General features: G+C 42.3%; 1 protein-coding gene across 1 annotated transcript in view; it reads right to left on the reverse strand.

Moving 5' to 3' along the window:
* The window catches only part of TECTA (tectorin alpha), a 465,600-nt gene that overhangs the window by 360,914 nt on the left and 77,974 nt on the right, over nucleotides 1–26,712 (reverse strand). The window contains exon 7 of the mRNA XM_053691581.1: nucleotides 23,663–24,233. Within this exon, the coding sequence (XP_053547556.1) occupies nucleotides 23,663–24,233 (571 nt within the window). The remainder of the gene's footprint in view (nucleotides 1–23,662; nucleotides 24,234–26,712) is intronic.

Here is a 26,712-nt window from a genome sequence, read left to right on the forward strand (position 1 = left end):
ATTTGTATGTGTGGGTGTGTATGAATATGTGTGGGTGGGTATTTGTATGTGTTTGGGTGTGGGTGTGTATGAATGTGTGTGTGTGTGTGTATGTGTGTGTGGGTGTGTATGAATGTGTGGGTGTGTGGGTGTGGGTGTGTTTGTGGGTGTATGTGTGCATGTGTGCGAGTGTGTGTGCATGTGTGTAAGTGTGCATGTGTGTGAGTGTATATGTATAAGTGTGTGTGGGTGTGTATGTGGGTGTGGGGGTGTATATGTGGGTGTTAGTGTGTGTGTGGGTTGTATATGTATATGTGTGTGAGTGTGTGTGGAGGGTGTATATGTGTGTGTGTGCGTGAGAGAGAGTGTGTGTGTGGGGGTGTATATGTGTGTGAGTGTGTAAGTGTGTGTGGGGGGTGTATATGTATATGTGTGTGAATGTGTAAGTGTGTGTGGGGGTGTGTATATGTGCGTGAGTGTGTAAGTGGGTGTGGGGGTGTGTGTGGGGTGTAAGTGTGCATGTGTGTGTGTGTGTGTGTGGGTGTGTATATGTGTGTGGGTGTGTATTTGTATGTGTGTGTGTATGAATGTGTGTGTGTGCATGTGTGGGTGTGTGTGGGTGTGTATATGTGTGTGTTTGTGTGTGTATGTGTGCATGTGTGTATGTGTGCATGTGTGTGAGTGTGTGTGCATGTGTGTGAGTGTATATGTATAAGTGTGTGTGGGTGTGTATGTGGGTGTGTATATGTATATGTGTGTGTGAGTGTGTGTTGGGTGTGTGAGTGTGTGGGGGGGGTGTATATGTATATGTGTGTGAGTGTGTAAGTGTGTGTGGGGGTGTATATATGTATATGTGTGTTAGTGTGTAAGTGTGTGTGGAGGTGTGTACATGTATATGTGTGTGAGTGTGTATGTGTGTGTGGGGGTGTTTGGGGGGTGTAAGTGTGCATGTGTGTGTTTTCGTGTGTGGGTGTATGTAGGTGTGTATGTGTGCATGAGTGTAAGTGTGTGTGGGAGTGTAAGTGTGTCTGGGTGTGCAAGTGTGTGTGTAAGTGTGTGTGGGGGGGGTGCATGTGTGTGGGTGTGTGCATGTGTGTGGGGTGTGTGGGGGTGTAAGTGTGCATGTGTGTTGGTTGTGTAAGTGTGTGTGGGGGTGTAAGTGTGCATGTGTGTGGGTGTGTAAGTGTGTGTGGGGGTGAGTGGGGGTGTAAGTGTGCATGTGTGTGTGCGTGTAAGTGTGTGTGGGGTGTATATTTATATAAGTGTTGTTGTGGTGTTTATGTGTGTGTGGGTGTGTACGTGTGCATGTGTGTGAGTGTGTGTGGGTGTGTATGTGGGTTTGGGGGGTGTGGGGGTGTAAATGTGCATGTGTGTGGGTGTGTAAGTGTGTGTGGGGGGTGTGGGTGTGCATGTGTGTGGGTGTGTAAGTGTGTGTGGGGGGTGTGGGGGTGTAAGTGTGCATGTGTGTGGGTGTGTAAGTGTGTGTGTGGGGGCTGTGGGGGTGTAAGTGTGCATGTGTGTGGGGGTGTAAGTGTGTGTGGGGGTGTGGGAGTGTAAATGTGCATGTGTGTGGGTGTGTAAGTGTGTGTGGGGGGTGTGGGGGTGTAAGTGTGCATGTGTGTGGGTGTGTAAGTGTGTGTGGGGGGGGTGTGGGGGTGTAAGTGTGCATGTGTGTGGGGGTGTAAGTGTGTGTGGGGGTGTGGGAGTGTAAATGTGCATGTGTGTGGGTGTGTAAGTGTGTGTGGGCGGTGTGGGGGTGTAAGTGTGCGTGTGTGTGGGGGTGTAAGTGTGTGTGGGGGGTGTATATGTATATAAGTGTTGTTGTGGTATTTATGTGTGTGTGTGTGGGTGTGTATGTGTGTATGTGTGCATGTGTGTGAGTGTGTGTGGGTGTGTATGTGTGCATGTGTGTGAGTGTGTGTGGGTGTGTGGGGGTGTAAGTGTGCTCATATAAATAAGGGCCTTGGGGCAAATGTTTAAAACGTTGATCTGCACATAGAAGCTCCCCAGATCTTCTACTCAATCAGAGGACAGGAGAGCACCGTTACCATAGTAATCGTCTGGCTATTAAACCTCATATAGGGGCTCTATCTAAAAGAGGGGCTTCTGGGCTTTAAAACAAGTATTTTGGGGGGTCTCTATGCCTTTTCTAAGTGTCTAGAGACCTCCTTATTAAACAAAATAATAATAAACATGGTTGCAAACAACGTTTTTGTTTTTTGTTTACTTTTTTAAACTCTATAAAATAGAAAGAGATTAGTATTATATTATTAGGGGCCTTTGGTAGATTTTTTATAACTTTCATGTTCACATAGGGGCTCCCTTATTCCACTTTTATTTGCTCTCAGGTGGAACTATCACTGGATCTGATTGCAATGAAAGATTAACCGCGGTTGCATTTTCTGCCATAACTTCTTCACTTTTCCTGCTTCTCTTTATACAGCTATATTGCTTAGGGCGAATACGGTGAAAGTGCAATTCACTTGGTAGAACAATAGTCCTTTGGACATTCATTTTGGACGATTGAATGCTGATTAGAATGAAAATCCATTAAAATTCAGTAATCACATGTTATTTCTGGTTTTCAAATGTTCATTGTGACAGACCCTTCTGTCAGTACTGAAGGAGTTAACTGTGTTCCACTTTAAGAAGCTATTGTGTACTGTCATTAAAGTTAGTGATAAACAGTCCATTGTTTAATCACCCTCAGAGAGCAGACGCTAGGTGATAAGACAAGCCAAATGTGTTTAAGTTGTTATCTGCCTAAGTAAAGTATGTGATTCTATTGTGGTCTGTCCAAGGGTGTGGGCCCTCCATCTAATGTACAACATTCTTTCAAACCCCCCCCCCCATCTGGGGGGTCAGACCTGCATAAATACTAGGCATAGCCTTTTAATAAATGACATTCTGTTTTAAACCTGAAATGTGGAGCTTGGTCTCATGTTTGAGGGGAAACTGATCGGGGTTGTGAATTGCTGATTGTCTATGCAGGACATTGTCATCTGGTATTAACCTTGGTACACTGTTGGTACCGTAACAATTGGTGGCAAGCGACGGAATGAACCTTATCGCCCAGAAGAGCAACTACACAAGCCAGTAACCTCAGGAAGAGGGGGATTATTACAATACTGACTAAGATGGAAGGAGTACCAGGGACAGAAGGAACCAATGGGCTCAGCATATCAGACAGAACCCCCGAAGAAGCAAGTTTTGACCGGGCTGTCAAAATAAGACTGGCACATTATGGCCCCAACCCATCTGCGGAAATTATCGACCGGGTCATAGCAGCTGTGGAAGCCAACCTACTTCGCCAAAGCGGCGCTGCAGCAAACCCAGTGGAAAAGAGAAAAGTAAATTTCTTCTGTTATGTGTGATCAGTCCACGGGTCATCATTACTTCTGGGATATAACTCCTCCCCAACAGGAAATGCAAGAGGATTCACCCAGCAGAGCTGCATATAGCTCCTCCCCTCTACGTCAGTCCCAGTCATTCTCTTGCACCCAACGACTAGATAGGATGTGTGAGAGGACTATGGTGATTATACTTAGTTTCTCCAACATAGGTGTGTCCGGTCCACGGCGTCATCCTTACTTGTGGGATATTCTCTTCCCCAACAGGAAATGGCAAAGAGCCCAGCAAAGCTGGTCACATGATCCCTCCTAGGCTCCGCCTACCCCAGTCATTCTCTTTGCCGTTGTACAGGCAACATCTCCACGGAGATGGCTTAGAGTTTTTTAGTGTTTAACTGTAGTTTTTCATTATTCAATCAAGAGTTTGTTATTTTCAAATAGTGCTGGTACGTACTATTTACTCAGAAACAGAAAAGAGATGAAGAATTCTGTTTGTATGAGGAAAATGATTTTAGCAACCGTAACTAAAATCCATGGCTGTTCCACACAGGACTGTTGAGAGCAATTAACTTCAGTTGGGGGAACAGTTTGCAGTCCCTTGCTGCTTGAGGTATGACACATTCTAACAAGACGATGTAATGCTGGAAGCTGTCATTTTCCCTATGGGATCCGGTAAGCCATGTTTATTACGATTGTAAATAAGGGCTTCACAAGGGCTTATTTAAACTGTAGACTTTTTTTGGGCTAAATCGATTGATATTAACACTTATTTAGCCTTGAGGAATCATTTATTCTGGGTATTTTGATTTAATAATATCGGCAGGCACTGTTTTAGACACCTTATTCTTTAGGGGCTTTCCCAAAGCATAGGCAGAGTCTCATTTTCGCGCCGGTGTTGCGCACTTGTTTTTGAGAGGCATGGCATGCAGTCGCATGTGAGAGGAGCTCTGATACTTATAAAAGACTTCTGAAGGCGTCATTTGGTATCGTATTCCCCTTTGGGTTTGGTTGGGTCTCAGCAAAGCAGATACCAGGGACTGTAAAGGGGTTTAAAGCTTAAAACGGCTCCGGTTCCGTTATTTTAAGGGTTAAAGCTTCCAAAATTGGTGTGCAATATTTTCAAGGCTTTAAGACGCTGTGGTGAAAATTTGGTGAATTTTGAACAATTCCTTCATGTTTTTTCGCAATTGCAGTAATAAAGTGTGTTCAGTTTAAAATTTAAAGTGACAGTAACGGTTTTATTTTAAAACGTTTTTTGTACTTTCTGATCAAGTTTATGCCTGTTTAACATGTCTGAACTACCAGATAGACTGTGTTCTGAATGTGGGGAAGCCAGAATTCCTATTCATTTAAATAAATGTGATTTATGTGATAATGACAATGATGCCCAAGATGATTCCTCAAGTGAGGGGAGTAAGCATGGTACTGCATCATTCCCTCCTTCGTCTACACGAGTCTTGCCCACTCAGGAGGCCCCTAGTACATCTAGCGCGCCAATACTCCTTACTATGCAACAATTAACGGCTGTAATGGATAATTCTGTCAAAAACATTTTAGCCAAAATGAACCCTTGTCAGCGTAAGCGTGGCTGCTCTGTTTTAGTTACTGAAGAGCATGACGACGCTGATATTAATATCTCTGAAGGGCCCCTAACCCAATCTGAGGGGGCCAGGGAGGTTTTGTCTGAGGGAGAAATTACTGATTTAGGGAACATTTCTCAGCAGGCTGAATCTGATGTGATTACATTTAAATTTAAATTGGAACATCTCCGCATTTTGCTTAAGGAGGTATTATCCACTCTGGATGATTGTGAAAATTTAGTCATCCCAGAGAAACTATGTAAAATGGACAAGTTCCTAGAGGTGCCGGGGCTCCCAGAAGCTTTTCCTATACCCAAGCGGGTGGCGGACATTGTTAATAAAGAATGGGAAAGGCCCGGTATTCCTTTCGTCCCTCCCCCCATATTTAAAAAATTGTTTCCTATGGTCGACCCCAGAAAGGACTTATGGCAGTCAGTCCCCAAGGTCGAGGGAGCGGTTTCTACTTTAAACAAACGCACCACTATTCCCATAGAGGATAGTTGTGCTTTCAAAGATCCTATGGATAAAAAATTAGAAGGTTTGCTTAAAAAGATGTTTGTTCAGCAGGGTTACCTTCTACAACCCATTTCATGCATTGTCCCTGTCACTACTGCCGCATATTTCTGGTTTGATGAACTGCTTAAGGTGCTCGATAGTGACTCTCCTCCTTATGAGGAGATTATGGACAGAATCAATGCTCTCAAATTGGCTAATTCTTTCACTCTAGACGCCTCTTTGCAATTGGCTAAGTTAGCGGCTAAGAACTCTGGGTTTGCTATTGTGGCGCGCAGAGCGCTTTGGTTGAAATCTTGGTCGGCTGATGCGTCTTCCAAGAACAAGCTACTAAACATTCCTTTCAAGGGGAAAACGCTGTTTGGTCCTGACTTGAAAGAGATTATCTCTGATATCACTGGGGGTAAGGGCCACGCCCTTCCTCAGGATCGGCCTTTCAAGGCAAAAAATAGACCTAATTTTCGTCCCTTTCGTAAAAACGGACCAGCCCAAGGTGCTACGTCCTCTAAGCAAGAGGGTAATACTTCTCAGGCCAAGCCAGCTTGGAGACCAATGCAAGGCTGGAACAAGGGAAAGCAGGCCAAGAAACCTGCCACTGCTACCAAGACAGCATGAAATATTGGCCCCCGATCCGGGACCGGATCTGGTGGGGGGCAGACTCTCTCTCTTCGCTCAGGCTTGGGCAAGAGATGTTCTGGATCCTTGGGCGCTAGAAATAGTCTCCCAGGGTTATCTTCTGGAATTCAAGGGACTTCCCCCAAGGGGGAGGTTCCACAGGTCGCAGTTGTCTTCAGACCACATAAAAAGACAGGCGTTCTTACATTGTGTAGAAGACCTGTTAAAAATGGGAGTGATTCATCCTGTTCCATTAAGAGAACAAGGGATGGGGTTCTACTCCAATCTGTTCATAGTTCCCAAAAAAGAGGGAACGTTCAGACCAATCCTAGATCTCAAGATCTTAAACAAATTTCTCAAGGTCCCATCGTTCAAGATGGAAACCATTCGAACTATCCTTCCTTCCATCCAGGAAGGTCAATTCATGACCACGGTGGATTTAAAGGATGCGTATCTACATATTCCTATCCACAAGGAACATCATCGGTTCCTAAGGTTTGCATTCCTGGACAAACATTACCAGTTCGTGGCGCTTCCTTTCGGATTAGCCACTGCTCCAAGGATTTTCACAAAGGTACTAGGGTCCCTTCTAGCGGTGCTAAGACCAAGGGGCATTGCAGTAGTACCTTACCTGGACGACATTCTGATTCAAGCGTCGTCCCTTCCTCAAGCAAAGGCTCACACGGACATTGTCCTGGCCTTTCTCAGATCTCACGGCTGGAAAGTGAACGTGGAAAAGAGTTCTCTATCCCCGTCAACAAGGGTTCCCTTCTTGGGAACAATTATAGACTCCTTAGAAATGAGGATCTTTCTAACAGAGGCCAGAAAAACAAAGCTTCTGGACTCTTGTCGGATACTTCATTCCGTTCCTCTTCCTTCCATAGCTCAGTGCATGGAAGTGATCGGGTTGATGGTGGCGGCGATGGACATAGTTCCTTTTGCGCGCATTCATCTAAGACCATTACAACTGTGCATGCTCAGTCAGTGGAATGGGGACTATACAGACTTGTCTCCGAAGATACAAGTAAATCAGAGGACCAGAGACTCACTCCGTTGGTGGCTGTCCCTGGACAATCTGTCTCAAGGGATGATGTTCCACAGACCAGAGTGGGTCATTGTCACGACCGACGCCAGTCTGATAGGCTGGGGCGCGGTCTGGGGATCCCTGAAAGCTCAGGGTCTTTGGTCTCGGGAAGAATCTCTTCTACCGATAAATATTCTGGAACTGAGAGCGATATTCAATGCTCTCCAGGCCTGGCCCCAGCTTGCGAGGACCAGGTTCATACGGTTTCAATCAGACAACATGACGACTGTTGCGTACATCAACCATCAGGGGGGAACAAGGAGTTCCCTAGCGATGGAAGAAGTAACCAAAATTATTCTTTGGGCGGAGTCTCACTCCTGCCACCTGTCTGCTATCCACATCCCAGGAGTGGAAAATTGGGAAGCGGATTTTCTGAGTCGGCAGACATTGCATCCGGGGGAGTGGGAACTCCATCCGGAAATCTTTGCCCAAGTCACTCACCTGTGGGGCATTCCAGACATGGATCTGATGGCCTCTCGTCAGAACTTCAAAGTTCCTTGCTACGGGGCCAGATCCAGGGATCCCAAGGCGGCTCTAGTGGATGCACTAGTAGCACCTTGGACCTTCAAACTAGCTTATGTGTTCCCGCCATTTCCTCTCATCCCCAGGCTGATAGCCAGGATCAAGCAGGAGAGGGCGTCGGTGATCTTGATAGCTCCTGCGTGGCCACGCAGGACTTGGTATGCAGATCTGGTGAATATGTCATCGGCTCCACCTTGGAAGCTACCTTTGAGACGAGACCTTCTTGTTCAGGGTCCGTTCGAACATCCGAATCTGGTTTCACTCCAGCTGACTGCTTGGAGATTGAACGCTTGATTTTATCGAAGCGAGGATTCTCAGATTCTGTTATCGATACTCTTGTTCAGGCCAGAAAGCCTGTGACTAGAAAGATTTACCACAAAATTTGGAAAAAATATATCTGTTGGTGTGAATCTAAAGGATTCCCTTGGGACAAGGTTAAGATTCCTAGGATTCTATCCTTCCTTCAAGAAGGATTGGAAAAATTGGAAAAAGGATTATCTGCAAGTTCCCTGAAGGGACAGATTTCTGCCTTGTCGGTATTACTTCACAAAAAGCTGGCAGCTGTGCCAGATGTTCAAGCCTTTGTTCAGGCTCTGGTTAGAATCAAGCCTGTTTACAAACCTTTGACTCCTCCTTGGAGTCTCAATTTAGTTCTTTCAGTTCTTCAGGGGGTTCCGTTTGAACCCTTACATTCCGTTGATATTAAGTTATTATCTTGGAAAGTTTTGTTTTTAGTTGCGATTTCTTCTGCTAGAAGAGTCTCAGAATTATCTGCTCTGCAGTGTTCTCCTCCTTATCTGGTGTTCCATGCAGATAAGGTGGTTTTACGTACTAAACCTGGTTTTCTTCCAAAAGTTGTTTCTAACAAAAACATTAACCAGGAGATTATCGTACCTTCTCTGTGTCCAAAACCAGTTTCAAAGAAGGAACGTTTGTTGCACAATTTGGATGTTGTTCGCGCTCTAAAATTCTATTTAGATGCTACAAAGGATTTTAGACAAACATCTTCCTTGTTTGTTGTTTATTCAGGTAAAAGGAGAGGTCAAAAAGCAACTTCTACCTCTCTCTCTTTTTGGATTAAAAGCATCATCAGATTGGCTTACGAGACTGCCGGACGGCAGCCTCCCGAAAGAATCACAGCTCATTCCACTAGGGCTGTGGCTTCCACATGGGCCTTCAAGAACGAGGCTTCTGTTGATCAGATATGTAGGGCAGCGACTTGGTCTTCACTGCACACTTTTACCAAATTTTACAAGTTTGATACTTTTGCTTCTTCTGAGGCTATTTTTGGGAGAAAGGTTTTGCAAGCCGTGGTGCCTTCCATTTAGGTGACCTGATTTGCTCCCTCCCTTCATCCGTGTCCTAAAGCTTTGGTATTGGTTCCCACAAGTAAGGATGACGCCGTGGACCGGACACACCTATGTTGGAGAAAACAGAATTTATGTTTACCTGATAAATTTCTTTCTCCAACGGTGTGTCCGGTCCACGGCCCGCCCTGGTTTTTTTAATCAGGTCTGATATTTTATTTTCTTTAACTACAGTCACCACGGTACCATATGGTTTCTCCTATGCAAATATTCCTCCTTAACGTCGGTCGAATGACTGGGGTAGGCGGAGCCTAGGAGGGATCATGTGACCAGCTTTGCTGGGCTCTTTGCCATTTCCTGTTGGGGAAGAGAATATCCCACAAGTAAGGATGACGCCGTGGACCGGACACACCGTTGGAGAAAGAAATTTATCAGGTAAACATAAATTCTGTTTTTTATGACTTCAATCAAAAGTTTGTTATTTTACAATAGCACCGGAGCGTGTTATTACTTCTCTGGCAGAGTTTGAGGAAGAATCTGCCAGAGTTTTTTACTATGATTTTAACCGGAGTTGTTAAGATCATATTGCTGTTCTCGGCCATCTGAGGGAGGTAAAGGCTTCAGATCAGGGGACAGCGGGCAGATGAATCTGCATTGAGGTATGTAGCAGTTTTTATTTTCTGAATGGAATTGATGAGAAAATCCTGCCATACCGTTAAAATGACATGTATGTATACACTTCAGTATTCTGGGGATGGTATTTCACCGGAACTACTCTGTTAAAGGTCACTAATCCTTTTAATAACTATTTATCATGTTAAACGTTTTTGCTGGAATGTAGAATCGTTTACATTGCTGAGGTACTGTGTGAATAAATATTTGGGCATTATTTTCCACTTGGCAGCCTTTTTTGCTTTTATTTGTGACAGTTTCGTTTCTCTTCACTGCTGTGTGGGAGAGGGAGGGGCCGTTTTTGGCGCTCTTTGCTACGCATCAAAAAATTCCAGTCAGTTACTTTTATATTTCCTGCATGATCCGGTTCATCTCTGACAGATCTCAGGGGTCTTCAAACTTCTTTGAAGGGAGGTAAATTCTCTCAGCAGAGCTGTGAGAATTCTTATAGTGACTGTGAATAAAAACGTTGCTTTGTATTTTTTATGTCAAATTTAATTATTGTTATTTTACTAATGGGAACAAACCTTTGCTAAAAGTTGTGTTGTTTTAAAGTTTGATGCTATAACTGTTTTTCAGTTCATTATTTCAACTGTCATTTAATCGTTTAGTACCTCTTTGAGGCACAGTACGTTTTTGCTAAAAAAGATTATAACCAAGTTGTAAGTTTTTTTGCTAGTGTGTTAAACATGTCTGACTCAGAGGAAGATATCTGTGTCATTTGTTCCAATGCCAAGGTGGAGCCCAATAGAAATTTATGTACTAACTGTATTGATGCTACTTTAAATAAAAGTCAATCTGTACAATGTGAACAAATTTCACCAAACAGCGAGGGGAGAGTTATGCCGACTAACTCGCCTCACGCGGCAGTACCTGCATCTCCCGCCCGGGAGGTGCGTGATATTATGGCGCCTAGTACATCTGGGCGGCCATTACAGATAACATTACAAGATATGGCTACTGTTATGACTGAAGTTTTGTCTAAATTACCAGAACTAAGAGGCAAGCGTGATCACTCTGGGGTGAGAACAGAGTGCGCTGACAATACTAGGGCCATGTCTGATACTGCGTCACAGCTCGCAGAGCATGAGGACGGAGAGCTTCATTCTGTGGGTGACGGTTCTGATCCAAACAGATTGGATTCAGATATTTCAAATTTTAAATTTAAATTGGAAAACCTCCGTGTATTACTAGGGGAGGTCTTAGCAGCTCTTAATGATTGTAACACCGTTGCAATACCAGAGAAACTGTGTAGGTTGGATAAATACTTTGCGGTACCGGCGAGTACTGACGTTTTTCCTATACCTAAGAGACTAACTGAAATTGTTACTAAGGAGTGGGATAGACCCGGTGTGCCGTTCTCACCCCCTCCAATATTTAGAAAGATGTTTCCAATAGACGCCACCACTCGGGACTTATGGCAAACGGTCCCTAAGGTGGAGGGAGCAGTTTCTACTTTAGCTAAGCGTACCACTATCCCGGTGGAGGATAGCTGTGCTTTTTCAGATCCAATGGATAAAAAATTAGAGGGTTACCTTAAGAAAATGTTTGTTCAACAAGGTTTTATATTGCAACCCCTTGCATGTATCGCGCCGATTACGGCTGCGGCAGCATTTTGGATTGAGTCTCTGGAAGAGAACCTTAGTTCATCTACGCTAGACGACATTACGGACAGGCTTAGAGTCCTTAAACTAGCTAATTCTTTCATTTCGGAGGCCGTAGTACATTTAACCAAACTTACGGCTAAGAACTCAGGATTCGCCATACAGGCACGTAGGGCGCTGTGGCTAAAATCCTGGTCAGCCGATGTTACTTCTAAGTCCAAATTACTTAATATACCTTTCAAGGGGCAGTCTTTATTTGGGCCCGGTTTGAAAGAAATTATCGCTGACATTACAGGAGGTAAGGGCCACGCCCTACCTCAAGACAAAGCCAAAGCTAAGGCTAGACAGTCTAATTTTCGTCCCTTTCGGAATTTCAAAACAGGAGCAGCATCAACCTCCACTGCACCAAAACAGGAGGGAGCTGTTGCTCGTTACAGGCAAGGCTGGAAGCCTAACCAGTCCTGGAACAAGAGCAAGCAGGCCAGGAAACCTGCTGCTGCCCCAAAGACAGCATGAATCGAGAGCCCCCGATCCGGGACCGGATCTAGTGGGGGGCAGACTTTCTCTCTTCGCCCAGGCCTGGGCAAGAGATGTTCAGGATCCCTGGACACTAGAGATCATATCTCAGGGATACCTTCTAGACTTCAAATTATCTCCCCCAAGAGGGAGATTTCATCTGTCAAGGTTGTCAACAAACCAGATAAAGAAAGAGGCGTTTCTACGCTGTGTACAAGATCTGTTATTAATGGGAGTGATCCATCCGGTTCCGCGGTCGGAACAAGGACAAGGGTTCTACTCAAACCTGTTTGTGGTTCCCAAAAAAGAGGGAACTTTCAGGCCAATCTTAGATTTAAAGATTCTAAACAAATTCCTAAGAGTTCCATCCTTCAAAATGGAAACTATTCGGACAATCTTACCCATGATCCAAAAGGGTCAGTACATGACCACAGTGGATTTAAAAGATGCTTACCTTCACATACCGATCCACAAAGATCATCACCGGTATCTAAGGTTTGCCTTCTTAGACAGGCACTACCAGTTTGTAGCTCTTCCATTCGGATTGGCTACGGCTCCAAGAATCTTCACAAAGGTTCTGGGTGCCCTTCTGGCGGTACTAAGACCGCGAGGGATTTCGGTAGCTCCGTACCTAGACGACATTCTAATACAAGCTTCAAGCTTTCAGACTGCCAAGTCTCATACAGAGTTAGTTCTGGCATTTCTAAGGTCGCATGGATGGAAAGTGAACGAAAAGAAGAGTTCTCTTTTTCCTCTCACAAGAGTTCCATTCTTGGGGACTCTTATAGATTCTGTAGAAATGAAGATTTACCTGACAGAAGACAGGTTAACAAAGCTTCAAAATGCATGCCGTGTCCTTCATTCCATTCAACACCCGTCAGTAGCTCAATGCATGGAGGTGATCGGCTTAATGGTAGCGGCAATGGACATAGTACCTTTTGCACGCCTACACCTCAGACCGCTGCAATTGTGCATGCTAAGTCAGTGGAATGGGGATTACTCAGATTTGTCCCCTACTCTGAATCTGAATCAAGAGACCAGAAATTCTCTTCTATGGTGGCTTTATCGGCCACACCTGTCCAGGGGGATGCCATTCAGCAGGCCAGACTGGACAATTGTAACAACAGACGCCAGCCTACTAGGTTGGGGCGCTGTCTGGAATTCTCTGAAGGCTCAGGGACTATGGAATCAGGAGGAGAGTCTCCTTCCAATAAACATTCTGGAATTGAGAGCAGTTCTCAATGCCCTTCTGGCTTGGCCCCAATTAACAACTCGGGGGTTCATCAGGTTTCAGTCGGACAACATCACGACGGTAGCTTACATCAACCATCAGGGAGGGACAAGAAGCTCCCTAGCAATGATGGAAGTATCAAAGATAATTCGCTGGGCAGAGTCTCACTCTTGCCACCTGTCAGCAATCCACATCCCGGGAGTGGAGAACTGGGAGGCGGATTTCTTGAGTCGCCAGACTTTTCATCCGGGGGAGTGGGAACTTCATCCGGAGGTCTTTGCCCAAATACTTCGACGTTGGGGCAAACCAGAGATAGATCTCATGGCGTCTCGCCAGAACGCCAAACTTCCTCACTACGGGTCCAGATCCAGGGATCCGGGAGCGGTTCTGATAGATGCTTTGACAGCACCTTGGAACTTCGGGATGGCTTATGTGTTTCCACCCTTCCCGCTGCTTCCTCGATTGATTGCCAAAATCAAACAGGAGAGAGCATCAGTGATTCTAATAGCGCCTGCATGGCCACGCAGGACTTGGTATGCAGATCTAGTGGACATGTCATCCTGTCCGCCTTGGTCTCTACCTCTAAGACAGGACCTTCTGATACAGGGTCCATTCAAACATCAAAATCTAACTTCTCTGAAGCTGACTGCTTGGAAATTGAACGCTTGATTTTATCAAAACGTGGTTTTTCTGAGTCGGTTATTGATACCCTGATACAGGCTAGGAAGCCTGTTACCAGAAGGATTTACCATAAAATATGGCGTAAATACCTATACTGGTGCGAATCCAAAGGTTACTCCTGGAGTAAGGTTAGGATCGCTAGGATATTGTCTTTTCTACAAGAAGGTTTAGAAAAGGGTTTATCAGCTAGTTCATTAAAGGGACAGATTTCAGCTCTGTCCATCTTGTTACACAGGCGTCTGTCAGAAAATCCAGACGTCCAGGCCTTTTGTCAGGCTTTAGCTAGGATCAAGCCTGTGTTTAAAGCTGTTGCTCCGCCATGGAGTTTAAACTTAGTTCTTAACGTTTTACAAGGTGTTCCGTTTGAACCCCTTCATTCCATTGATATAAAATTGTTATCTTGGAAAGTTCTGTTTTTAATGGCTATTTCCTCGGCTCGAAGAGTCTCTGAGTTATCAGCCTTACATTGTGATTCTCCTTATCTGATTTTTCACTCAGACAAGGTAGTTCTGCGTACTAAACCTGGGTTCTTACCTAAGGTAGTCACTAACAGGAATATCAATCAAGAGATTGTTGTTCCATCCTTGTGTCCAAATCCTTCTTCAAAGAAGGAACGTCTTCTACACAATCTGGATGTAGTTCGTGCCCTCAAGTTCTACTTGCAGGCAACTAAAGATTTTCGCCAAACTTCTTCCCTGTTTGTCGTTTATTCTGGACAGAGGAGAGGTCAAAAAGCTTCTGCTACCTCTCTCTCTTTTTGGCTTCGTAGCATAATACGTTTAGCCTATGAGACTGCTGGACAGCAGCCTCCTGAAAGAATTACAGCCCACTCCACTAGAGCTGTGGCTTCCACTTGGGCCTTTAAGAATGAGGCCTCTGTTGAACAGATTTGCAAGGCTGCAACTTGGTCTTCGCTTCATACTTTTTCCAAATTTTACAAATTTGACACTTTTGCTTCTTCGGAGGCTATTTTTGGGAGAAAGGTTCTTCAGGCAGTGGTTCCTTCTGTATAATGAGCCTGCCTATCCCTCCCGTCATCCGTGTACTTTTGCTTTGGTATTGGTATCCCAGAAGTAATGATGACCCGTGGACTGATCACACATAACAGAAGAAAACATAATTTATGCTTACCTGATAAATTCCTTTCTTCTGTTGTGTGATCAGTCCACGGCCCGCCCTGTTTTAAGGCAGGTAAATATTTTTTAAATTATACTCCAGTCACCACTTCACCCTTGGTTACTCCTTTCTCGTTGATTCTTGGTCGAATGACTGGGACTGACGTAGAGGGGAGGAGCTATATGCAGCTCTGCTGGGTGAATCCTCTTGCATTTCCTGTTGGGGAGGAGTTATATCCCAGAAGTAATGATGACCCGTGGACTGATCACACAACAGAAGAAAGGAATTTATCAGGTAAGCATAAATTATGTTTTTGCAGCTTTTAAAAACTTCCTGGAAACAGAAGGAGAGATTGATGGGTACCTTGCGGATTTTGAGAGGCAATGTGCACTACACAAGGTACCCGCAGAGGACTGGGTCACGATATTATCCGGAAAATTATCCGGCCGGGCCAGTGAGGCTTTTCGGGCCATTCCAGATGAGGAAGTCGGGGATTATAATACTGTAAAAGAGGCTCTGCTCTCCAGGTATGCGGTTACACCGGAGGCATACCGGAGGCAGTTCAGAGACACTGTTAAATTAGCTGGAGATTCCTACCTTGAGTGGGCATGTAAGGTGCACCGCACAGCAGCTCACTGGATAGCGGGGTGCCAAGCCGTATCTGGGGAAGAGGTGCTGCAGCTATTCCTGTTGGAACATTGCTTCGACAAGTTACCCGCAGGAGTTCGAGAGTGGGTTTGGGACCGTAAACCCTCCACCCTGCATGAAGCGGCTCGCTTGGCAGATGAGTATACGGATGCCCGCAAACTGGACACTGCTACCACTAAGCCCCCTGCTAGAGTGGAGTACAGACCCCCAGTCACCCCAGCAGCTGCCAGTTACCAACCCCCGGCGCACCGCTATACCACACGGCCTCTGGCCACGAACTACCCTCAGAGAGCCCAGTTCAATTCGCGGGGCTACTCACAACCGATTCGATGCTTTGGATGTAAGCAACTAGGGCACAAAAGACCAGAGTGTCCCCTAAATGCAGCGAACCAAGCACAGTCCTGGAGAAGACCTGCCGGCAGAATCACACGTAACCCTCAGCCTGCGGCCCGCTACGTAGAGGCGCAAGAATGCTGTGGCATCCTACATGAGGCAGACCTTGTGCAAGCTGCCCACCGGAATAACCGGAAACTGGTTAAAGTGAATGGGAAGGAGGTCAGTGGTCTACGGGATACTTGTGCTACCATGACCTTGCTTTGAAAGAACTTGGTGTCTGAGAAACAGCACACTGGAGACACTGTGGCTGTGAAGGTAGCAGGGGGCACTGTGTTCTGCCTACCTGTTGCCAGGGTACATTTGGATTGGGGAGTGGGCGCTAGACCTGTGAATGTGGGGGTCATGAAGGATTTACCTGCTGATGTTCTCCTTGGAAATAACTTGGCCCCCCTTGTTTCTGCCTATGCTCCCATGGGTCCCGCTGATGTTAACCCTGTGACTACCCGTGCTCAGATCCGTGCAGCAGAGACTGACCCCCCTGCTGCTAAGCCCCAGGACGCTGAGCTCAGTAAATCTCTATCCGCTATTGATACGTGGAAGTCCCGTTACAATGCGCTGATGAAGGAGAAGATGAGCGCAGAGGAAAAAGCACGTTTAGAACGTGAATCTCTGCTAGACAAGCTGCACCGACAGACTGCAGAAAACACCAGCTTGAGAGTGGAACATGAAACCTTAAAGACAAACTTAGCGACACTTGAGGAGAATCTGACGCTGGCTCATAGTGAGGTGCAGCAATTCAAGGGCACCCTATGTCAGTATGAAGGGATTGTGGATACCTATAAAGAGCAGGTACAGAAAACTCGTAAAGAAGCTGATGGGATTTTGAAGGACTGTTTATCCCTAGTCTGGGCACTGAGGAAGTTGAACCCTTGTTTGTATGGACAGGAATTCTCTCTCATAACGGAAATACAGATGGATTGTCCTGGCAAACTGACATGCCTACCACCTCCTAGTCCGGTCATCCCCAGGTTGACCCGCAAAAGGGTCAAGCCGGGTCTGCCGGAGTGTTCCACAAGGGGGGAGCTATGTGACAGACCCTTCTGTCAGTACTGAAGGAGTTAACTGTGTTTCACTTTAAGAAGCTATTGTGTACTGTCATTAAAGTTAGTGATAAACAGTCCATTGTTTAATCACCCTCAGAGAGCAGACGCTAGGTGATAAGACAAGCCAAATGTGTTTAAGTTGTTATCTGCCTAAGTAAAGTATGTGATTCTATTGTGGTCTGTCCAAGGGTGTGGGCCCTCCATCTAATGTACAACATTCTTTCAACCCCCCCCCCCCATCTGGGGGGTCAGACCTGCATAAATACTAGGCATAGCCTTTTAATAAATGACATTCTGTTTTAAACCTGAAATGTGGAGCTTGGTCTCATGTTTGAGGGGAAACTGATCGGGGTTGTGAATTGCTGATTGTCTATGCAGGACATTGTCATCTGGTATTAACCTTGGTACACTGTTGGTACCGTAACATTCATAATTAGATCAAATATCCACATTTAAAATTTTGAATGTGAAATTCGATTTCGCAAATACTATTCAGTAGTTCAATAGCTTATGTGGTAGGTAATTTAGTAAATTAAAACCTAATAGATTCAAAAATATTGATTCAAATGTTTCTATTTTGAATATTGCATAATTTGAATATTACATTTAAAGAGAGCATTAGAAATATTATTACAAATGTTAGAATGTTGTACAAACATTCAAAATTGGAAACAAACAAAAGTGTTAAAGTTTGTTTCATTATCCAAATGTTGCAACACATTTGCCATTGCTCCTTACACTTTAATGTAATATTATTCTACACTTTGCATGTTCCTGCCCTTAGCACACACATTATCCCATTTACAGATTCATTCTTTCTAACTCATAATTTACTTTAACCATTGTCACTCCCTCTCCTTTAGATTGTAAGCTTGAGAGCCTTTCTACCTGTAGGCTGATGCTCGTGTCATTTGTGGTGCTCAAGGGCAGCGCAATTCTCTCCTCTTGTTTAAGTTTGTTAATTTAACTACTGCAGTGATGTAACCCTCACAAATGTAACCTAACCTACTGTACTAGTTATGTATTGTAATGTACCCCATAAAAGTGTTTTACTTTGTATAGCATTGCGGAATCTGTTGGCATTTCATAAATAACCAATAATAATAATACTTAAGTAAATGCCACAGTGATCGCCTGACTATTAAAATGTATATAGGGGTGCTAATTTAAAAAGGGGCATCTGTGATAATACCTAGAGATCCCCCCCCCCCCATTATTCTTTTTTTTTTTTTTAATTCTACTTAGAATTTACACCCACAAGGGCTTAAAGGGACACTGAACCCAAATTATTTTCTATCATGATTCAGATAGAGCAGGACATTTCAAGCAACTTTCTGATTTACTCCTATTATAAATTTGTCTTCGTTCTCTTGGTATCTTTACTTGAAAAAGCAAGAATGTAAGCTTATGAGCCGGCTCCTTTTTGGTTCAGCACCCTGGATAGCGCTTGCTGATTGAAGCTGCATTTAGCCACCCATCAGCAAGCGCTACCCAGATGCTGAACCAAAGTCAAAATGTCAGGTAGAACGGGTCAGACCTGAATTTTCTGCTAGCAGTGTTACATCAGTGTAATATTTGTTCAGCCATTGAAGACACCCTGTTCCACTCTCAATTTTGCTGAGTTGATATTGAAGTCATTTAAGTCTTTCAACTATTAACATGCTCAAATTTACATCTACTAATTATAGGTGAAAAGGGAAAGATTCCACTTTACAACAAGTGTTACAAAAAAACAAACTTAAAGTGTTACAAAATATTTAACACTTTTAAAATGAGTAAACCCCATATACATATTCAATAAAATCATATGAATATTGATGTGTGATGCTCACTGTAATAGTTTATTTATACAAGTTACCTATAATATAATACAATTTCTTACGGCTAGATTACTAGTTTTTCGGTAAGAGGGGTGCGGTACTAACTTGCACTTTATTCAATTACCTACAGCGCTGGTATTACAGGTTTTTACAAACCCAGTGTTAAAAGGCAAGAAGTAAGCATAGAGCAAAATTGTGCTCCATACCGCACTCCAATACCAGCGCTGCTTAAGTCAGCAGTGAGCTGGTCGTACATGCTCGTGCACGATTTCCCCATAGACATCAATGGGGAGAGCCGGCTGAGAAAAAGTCTAACACCTGCAAAAAAGCAGCCTAAAGCTCAGTAACGCAGCCCCATTGATTACTATGGGGAAACACATTTTATGTTTACACCAACACCCTAACATGAACCCCGAGTCTAAACACCCCTAATCTTACACTTATTAACCCCCAATCTGCTGCCCCCGACATCACCGCCACCTACATTACTCTTATTAACCCCTAATCTGCCGCTCCGGACACCGCCGCCACCTACATTATACTTATTAACCCTTAATCGGCTGCCCCCAAAATCACTGCCACCTACATTATATTTATTAACCCCTAATCTGCCGCCCCCAATGTCATTGCAACCTACCTACACGTATTAACCGCTAATCTGCTGCCCCCAACGTCGCCACCACTATATTAAAAGTATTAACCCCTAAACCTAAGTCTAACCCTAACACCCCCTAATTGAAATATAATTTAAATAAATCTAAATAAAATAACTACAATTAACTAAATTATTCATATTTAAAACTAAATACTTACCTGTAAATTAAACCCTAAGCTAGCTACAATATAACTAATAGTTACACTGTTAGACCCATAGAGTAGAATATAGTAATACATTTTGGGCCTCACCCTACACGGTTGTTCCTCAATCAGTATTTTTCAGGTCTAATCTCCCCCCACCTTCGGCTTACTAGGTAAGCACGGGAAACTGAATCCCCTTGAAACCATATCCTGATATTCATGTTCTCCTCTCGATCCCCACTTCATTTAAAGTAACATGTTAGAGGTCTATGAGAGGCCTAGTCTACTATTTAGGGATACCATCTCACTCTGGTTACCGTTAAGAGGTGAAACGCAGCTATATAGATTGTTAAAAAAAAAAATAGAGGTTTGCAAGATGGGGCCCAAGAGTGGCCCTTTACTGATCGTGGTTGCCTTCTACAACTGTTATTTCTCTAGTACCACAGGGTCCAAAAGTGGCCTTAGATATTACTCGGAAGGCATATAGTTTCACTGGCATGTATCTTGTTTCTTATCATTTCTAGACATGCTTTTAAATGCGCGTTGTAACTCTGTGTAACTTGTACAGATTCCTGTTATGGAACCAATTTCTCTGTTAAGATTGAAATACTGTTTTTGCCTGTATGCCATAAATTAAACCTCAATAAAAAATATTTCAAAAAAAATAAAAAAAAGTTACATTGTAGCTAGCTTAGGGTTTATTTTTATATTACAGGCAAGGTTGTATTTATTTTAACTAGGTAGAATAGTTATTAAATAGGTATTTACTATTTAATAACTACCTAGCTAAAATAAATACAAATTGACCTGTAAAATAAAACCTAACCTATGTTACAATAACACCTAACACTACACTACGATTAAATAAATTAACTAAATGAAATACAATTAAATAAATTAACTAAATAAAATACAATTAAATAAATTAACTAAATTAAATACAATTAAATAAATTAAATTAGCTATATCACAAAAACAAACAAACACTAAATTACAGAAAATAATAAACAAATTACAGATCTTTAAACTAATTACACCTAATCTACTAGCCCTATCAAAATAAAAAAGCCCCCCCAAAATAAAAAAAAAACCCTAGCCTAAACTAAACTATCATAGCCTTAAAAGGGCCTTTTGCGGGGCATTGCCCCAAAGAAATCAGCTCTTTTACCTGTAAAAAAAAATACAAACACCCCCAACAGTAAAACCCACCACCCACACAACCAACTCTCCAAATAAAATACTATCTAAAGAAACCTAAGCTCCCCATTGCCCTGAAAAGGGCATTTGGACGGGCATTGCCCTTAAAAGGGAATTTAGCTCTTTTGCAGGCCCAAAGCCCTAACCTAAAAAATAAACCCACCCAATACACTCTTAAAAAAAATCCTAACACTAACCCCCGAAGATTCACTTACCGGGAGAAGTCTTCATCCAAGCGACAAGATGTCCTCAACGAAGCCGGCAGAAGTGGTCCTCCAGATGGGCAGAAGTCTTCATCCAGACGGCATCTTCTATCTTCATCCTTCCTGCACGGAGTGGGTCCATCTTCAAGATATCCGATGCGGAGCATCCTCTTCAAACAACGGCTTCTTCGCAATGAATATCTCTTTAAGTAACGTCATCCAAGATGGCGTCCCTTAGATTCCAATTGGCTGATAGAATTCGATCAGCCAATCGGAATTAAGGTAGAAAAAATCCTATTGGCTGATGTAATCAGCCAATAGGATTGAGCTGGCATTCTATTGGCTGTTCCAATCAGCCAATAGAATGGAAGCTCAATCCTATTGGCTGATTGGATCAGCCAATAGGATTTTTTCTACCTTAATTCCGATTGGCTGATCGAATTCTATCAGCCAATCGGAATCTAAGGGACACCATCTTGGATGATGTCACTTAAAGAGATATTCATTACGAAGAAGCCATCATTTAAAGAGGATGCTCCGCGTCGGATGTCTTGAAGATGGACCCGCTCCGCGCTGGAAGGATGAAGATAGAAGATGCCGTCTGGATGAAGACTTCTGCCCATCTGGAGGACCACTTCTGCCCATCTGGGGGACCACTTCTGCCGGCTTCGTTGAGGACATCTTGCCGCTTGGATGAAGACTTCTTCCGGTAAGTGAATCTTCAGGGATTAGTGTTAGGATTTTTTTAAGGGTGTATTGGGTGGGTTTATTTTTTAGGTTAGGGCTTCGGGCCTGCAAAAGAGCTAACTACCATTTTAAGGGCAATGCTCATCCAAATGCCCTTTTCAGGGCAATGGGGAGCTTAGGTTTTTTTAGTTAGTATTTTATTTGGGGGGTTGGTTCTGTGGGTGGTGGGTTTTACTATAAGGGGGGTTGTTTGTATTTTTTTTTTACAGGTAAAAGAGCTGATTACTTTGGGGCAATGCCCCGCAAAAGGCCCTTTTATTAGTTTATGCTAGGGATTTTTTATTTTGTGGGGCTTTTTTTATTTTGATAGGGCTATTAGATTAGGTGTAATTAGTTTAAAGATCTGTAATTTGTTTTTTATTTTCTGTAATTTAGTGGGGGGGGGTTGTGATTTAGCTAATTTAATGTATTTAATTGTATTTAATTTAGTTAATTTATTTAATTGTAGTGTAGTGTTAGGTGTTATTGTAACATAGGTTAGGTTTTATTTTACAGGTAAATTTGTATTTATTTTAGCTAGGTAGTTATTAAATAGTTAATAACTATTTAATAACTATTCTACCTAGTTAAAATAAATACAAACTTGCCTGTAAAATAAAAATAAAGCCTAAGCTAGCTACAATGTAACTATTAGTTATAATGTAGCTAGCTTTGGGTTTATTTTATTGGTAAGTATTTAGTTTTAAATAGGAATAATTTAGTTAATTATAGTAATTTTCTTTAGATTTATTTAAATCATATTTAAGATAGGGTTAGGGTTAGACTTAGATTTAGGGATTAATACATTTAATATAGTGGCGCCGACGTTGGGGACGGTAGATTAGGGGTTAATAAGTATAATGTAGGTGGTGACGATGTTAGGGGTGGCAGATTAGGGATTAATAATATTTAACTAGTGTTTGCGAGGAGGTGGGGCGGTTTAGGGGTTAATATGCTTATTCTAGTGGCGGCGATGTCCGGAGCGGCAGATTAGGGGTTAAAATTTTTATTATAGTGTTTGCCATGCCGGAGAGCCTCGGTTTAGGGGTTAATAGGTAGTTTATTGGTTTTAGTTTACTTTTTAGCACTTTAGTTATGAGTTTTATGCTACGGCGTTGTAGTGTAAAACTCATAACTACTGACTTTATAATGTGTCACAGATCTTGTCGGTAGAGGGTGTACCGCTCACTTTTTGGCCTCCCAGGACAGACTCGTAATACCGTCGCTATGGAAGTCCCATAGAAAAAAGGTTTTACAAATTTTACGTAAGTCGTTTTGCGGTAAGGCCAAAAAAGTGTGCGGTGCCCCTAAACCTACAAGACTCGTAATAGCAGCGGTAGTGAAAAAGCGGTGTTAAGACCTGTTAATGCTGCTTTTTCAGCTTAACGCAAAACTCGTAATCTAGCCGTTAGTTTGTTAAGTTTTGCACAAACCATCATTGGAATTACTAAGCAACATATTTGTAACCAATAATATTCTTCTAATAACAAGCAAGTTGCAAAATGTTGAATGAAAATGGGTTAGACTACACATTACACCTAATAAATATTTTTTGCACTTTTACAACAGAATAAGGACATAGAGGAGAAAATACAGAAAATATATTACGTTTGTTAATGACATCTTTCAAATGAGAAAGATTCACAGTGCAGTTATTTATTATTAAAAGCTGCCAATGGCTGTCCATGAAGATATCATTTAATAGAAAATGGACATAAATTTACAACAGAATGGTGCCCATACACAATCTGATGTTGCTAAACATTCCTTAGTACCAGAGACGAGGGCATCGCATATAGAGGGGCAGCAGAAATGAAACTAGAATGGATTCTTGTTACTTTACATATAAGATTAATCTTCCTTTACTGCTTGGCCCCTTATTTGTGCAATTAATGTAGATAAAAGTGCGCAGATGACAATGAACCAAGATGGGGAAGCACAACAAATTAAGCTTATGACACAGCTGCCCATTATCAAAATAACTCAATAATAACTTTGCAAAACTTGACAAAGGATACAATTATTTATTGTTTATATGATCTATCTAGATTTGTTACTTACCACAACCAGTTTGAGTCCTCCAGTCTCCTACAGGAATCCCCAGAGCTTGGCATACAAGAGCATATGCCTGGATGGCCTGACAAAGACTAGTTCCATTGTCTCTGGAGCCACAAAGGTCATAAACACAACTATGGACAAAGGCAGTAGGATCCACCACAGTACCACATTCCCAGAGTGGGCCCCCAGTCATATTTATAAACCCGCAGTATTCAGAGGTAAAATAGAGAGACTCTGTAGCTGTATCACAAAAGCTGCAGTTGTCTAAACATCCTGAAGAGCATCTCCAGTCTGGGTGATAAACTCTCCAACTCTCTCCTAAATCTGTGACTGAAATAGCTGGTCTCCCATCAGAACGAAGAGTATCATCTTGTGGATTTTTATTGTAGTTCCCACACATTCCACAGGTTGAGTTGATATAGGTGCCTGGTACTGATATAGATGCATAATGCTGCCCATCGTACATCACTAACAACCCAAAGTCAGTTTCCACAGCTGTTGATAGCCCACTTTGGTAGATTCTGATTGCCCCTAGATCCAACACAACTGGTAGAGAAAATACCAAATCATTAACCTGTAAAATAAAACAAGAGATACACATATAAGTAAATGTTATTAAATTAAAAATGAATAACTTTGCAATTAGATATCTTGCACAGCTCAATATTTACTTCAATGTTTTAAACAAGGTACAGGTGTGTGTGTGTATGTATCTGTATGTGTGTGTGTGTGTATGTATCTGTATGTGTGTGTGTATGTATCTATATGTGTGTTTCTATGTGTGTGCATGTACCTGTATGTGTGTGTGTTTCTATGTGTGCATGTATCTGTATGTGTGTGTGTGTGTATGTGTGTGTATATGTGTGTGTATATATGTGTATATGTGTGTATGTGTGTGTGTATCTGTATGTGTGTGTATGTATCTGTATGTGATGTTTATTAATCTGTATGTGTGTTTCTATGTGTGTGCATGTGTGTGTGTGTGTATATGTGTGTGTATGTGCATGTGTGTGTGTATATGTGTGTGTGTATGTATATGTATGTGTGTGTGTGTGTGTATGTGTGTGTATGTGTATGTGTATATGTGTGTGTATATATGCATATATGTGTGTATGTGTGTATGTGTGTGTATGTATGTGTGTGTGTGTATGTATGTGTGTTTGTATGTGTATGTGGGTGTATGTGTATGTGTGTATGTATGTGTATGTGGGTGTGTGTATATGTGTATGTGTGTGTGTATGTATGTGTGTGTGTATGTATGTGTGTGTGTGTGTGTGTGTGTATGTGTATGTGTATGTGTGTGTGTGTGTGTGTGTGTGTGTGAGTGTATGTGTGTGTGTGTGTGTGTGTATATGTGTGTGTGTGTGTGTGTGTGTGTGTGTGTGTGTGTGTGTGTGTGTGTGTGTGTGTGTGTGTGTGTGTGAAGAATACATTTTGTGTCACATTTCTATCCTGATTTTACTGGAATATCAGTTTTCCAAAAATTAAAAAATATGCCTGGGGCAGAGTTTAAGGGTGTGTGGTAAGAGCAGTTTTGGGGTGGATTCTTTAGGGTCTGAATGTGGAATCTGGGCAGTTGTGAGGTCTGAGGGCCTCTGTGCATGGCCCAAATGATCTAAGAAGGGTGTAGGCAGTAGAGATGCAAATGTATGAACAAAAGAATTTGTTGATATTCACTCATATGACAAATACAGTCAGAACAGAAGCCAATCACAAGGAAGCCTAGAATTGATTGACTGCTTAAGCAGCATGTTAGTGTCAAACCTGAAAGTAAACTAAGAGGGGGGGTGTAATTTCTTACCCAATGCTGAAATCCCATTTGCCAGCTAAAAAACACATTTAAAGGGACAGTAATTTCAAAATTAAACTTTTATGATTCAGACAGGACATGCAATTTTAAACAATTTTCCATTTTTCTTTTATCATCAATTTTGCTTTGTTCCTTTGCTATTCTTAGTTGAAGGCCAAACCTAGGTAGTCTGATTTCGAAGCCTTTGAAGGCCATCTCTTATCTCATTGCATTTTATTAGCTTTTCACAGTGGGCTAGTTCACGTGTGCCATATAGATAACATTATGCTCACTCCTGTGGATTTATTTATGAGTCAACTACAAGGTAATCACAGATGTAAAAGGTGAAATAATATAAAAGTGCTGGTTACGCAAAACTGGGGAATGGGTAATAAACGGATTATAATGATATATCTTTTTAAACAAAAACAATCAATTAGACTGTCCCTTTAACCCTCTACCTGAGCTAAAATCAATTAGACTGTCCCTTTAACCCTCTACCTGAGCTAAAATCAATTAGACTGTCCCTTTAAACCTCTACCTGAGCTAAAATCAATTAGACTGTCCCTTTAAACCTCTACCTGAGCTAGCTAGTTTTTATAATGATTTAATGTACGTTTTGGGTTAGAATTCATTGCATTTTCTGCTGTCCATTGAAAATAATGGTGAGCGGATATTCGTTAATGAATGAATATGTTAACAAATATTCTTCCAAAACTAATGAGCCAATGAACAAATTTCGGACTAAACAAATTTTTGGACGATACACAAGTTGCCTAATCGGACATATATAATGAAACAGGCACAGCATAACTACTAATAATTAGAGATAGACAAAGGGCAAAAGTATATATTTCAAATTACAAAATAAAGGTAAATGAGCTGCTTGTAAACAAGTTAATCCATTCCAGTGAGTAATTTAAATAATTGGGAATATATAAAAGGGGAGAATATTTTACAATACAACATCCCTTTAAATACTTGAAACAGTATTTCTGTAAAATAATCTGACATTGTTTGCTTAAAATTAATAAAAAGAAATAGCAGCAATCCAGCAAGTGCAACATCATGGAGCGTTTATTCAGGTCAGTACATACAGGGCATGTAGGGGCTCCATACAGTGCAACAAACGTGCCTCTTACGCGTTTTACTTCATCAGGAGGGTGTGGTGTCTATTTATAATAGAGTTGATTGTGTTAACCCATTGTGTGTAAGTGACATTGTATGTGATTGAATAAAAGAAACATGAAGTAATATAATACAA

Source organism: Bombina bombina, chromosome 8 (assembly GCF_027579735.1).
Source record: "Bombina bombina isolate aBomBom1 chromosome 8, aBomBom1.pri, whole genome shotgun sequence".
Lineage (NCBI taxonomy): Eukaryota > Metazoa > Chordata > Amphibia > Anura > Bombinatoridae > Bombina > Bombina bombina.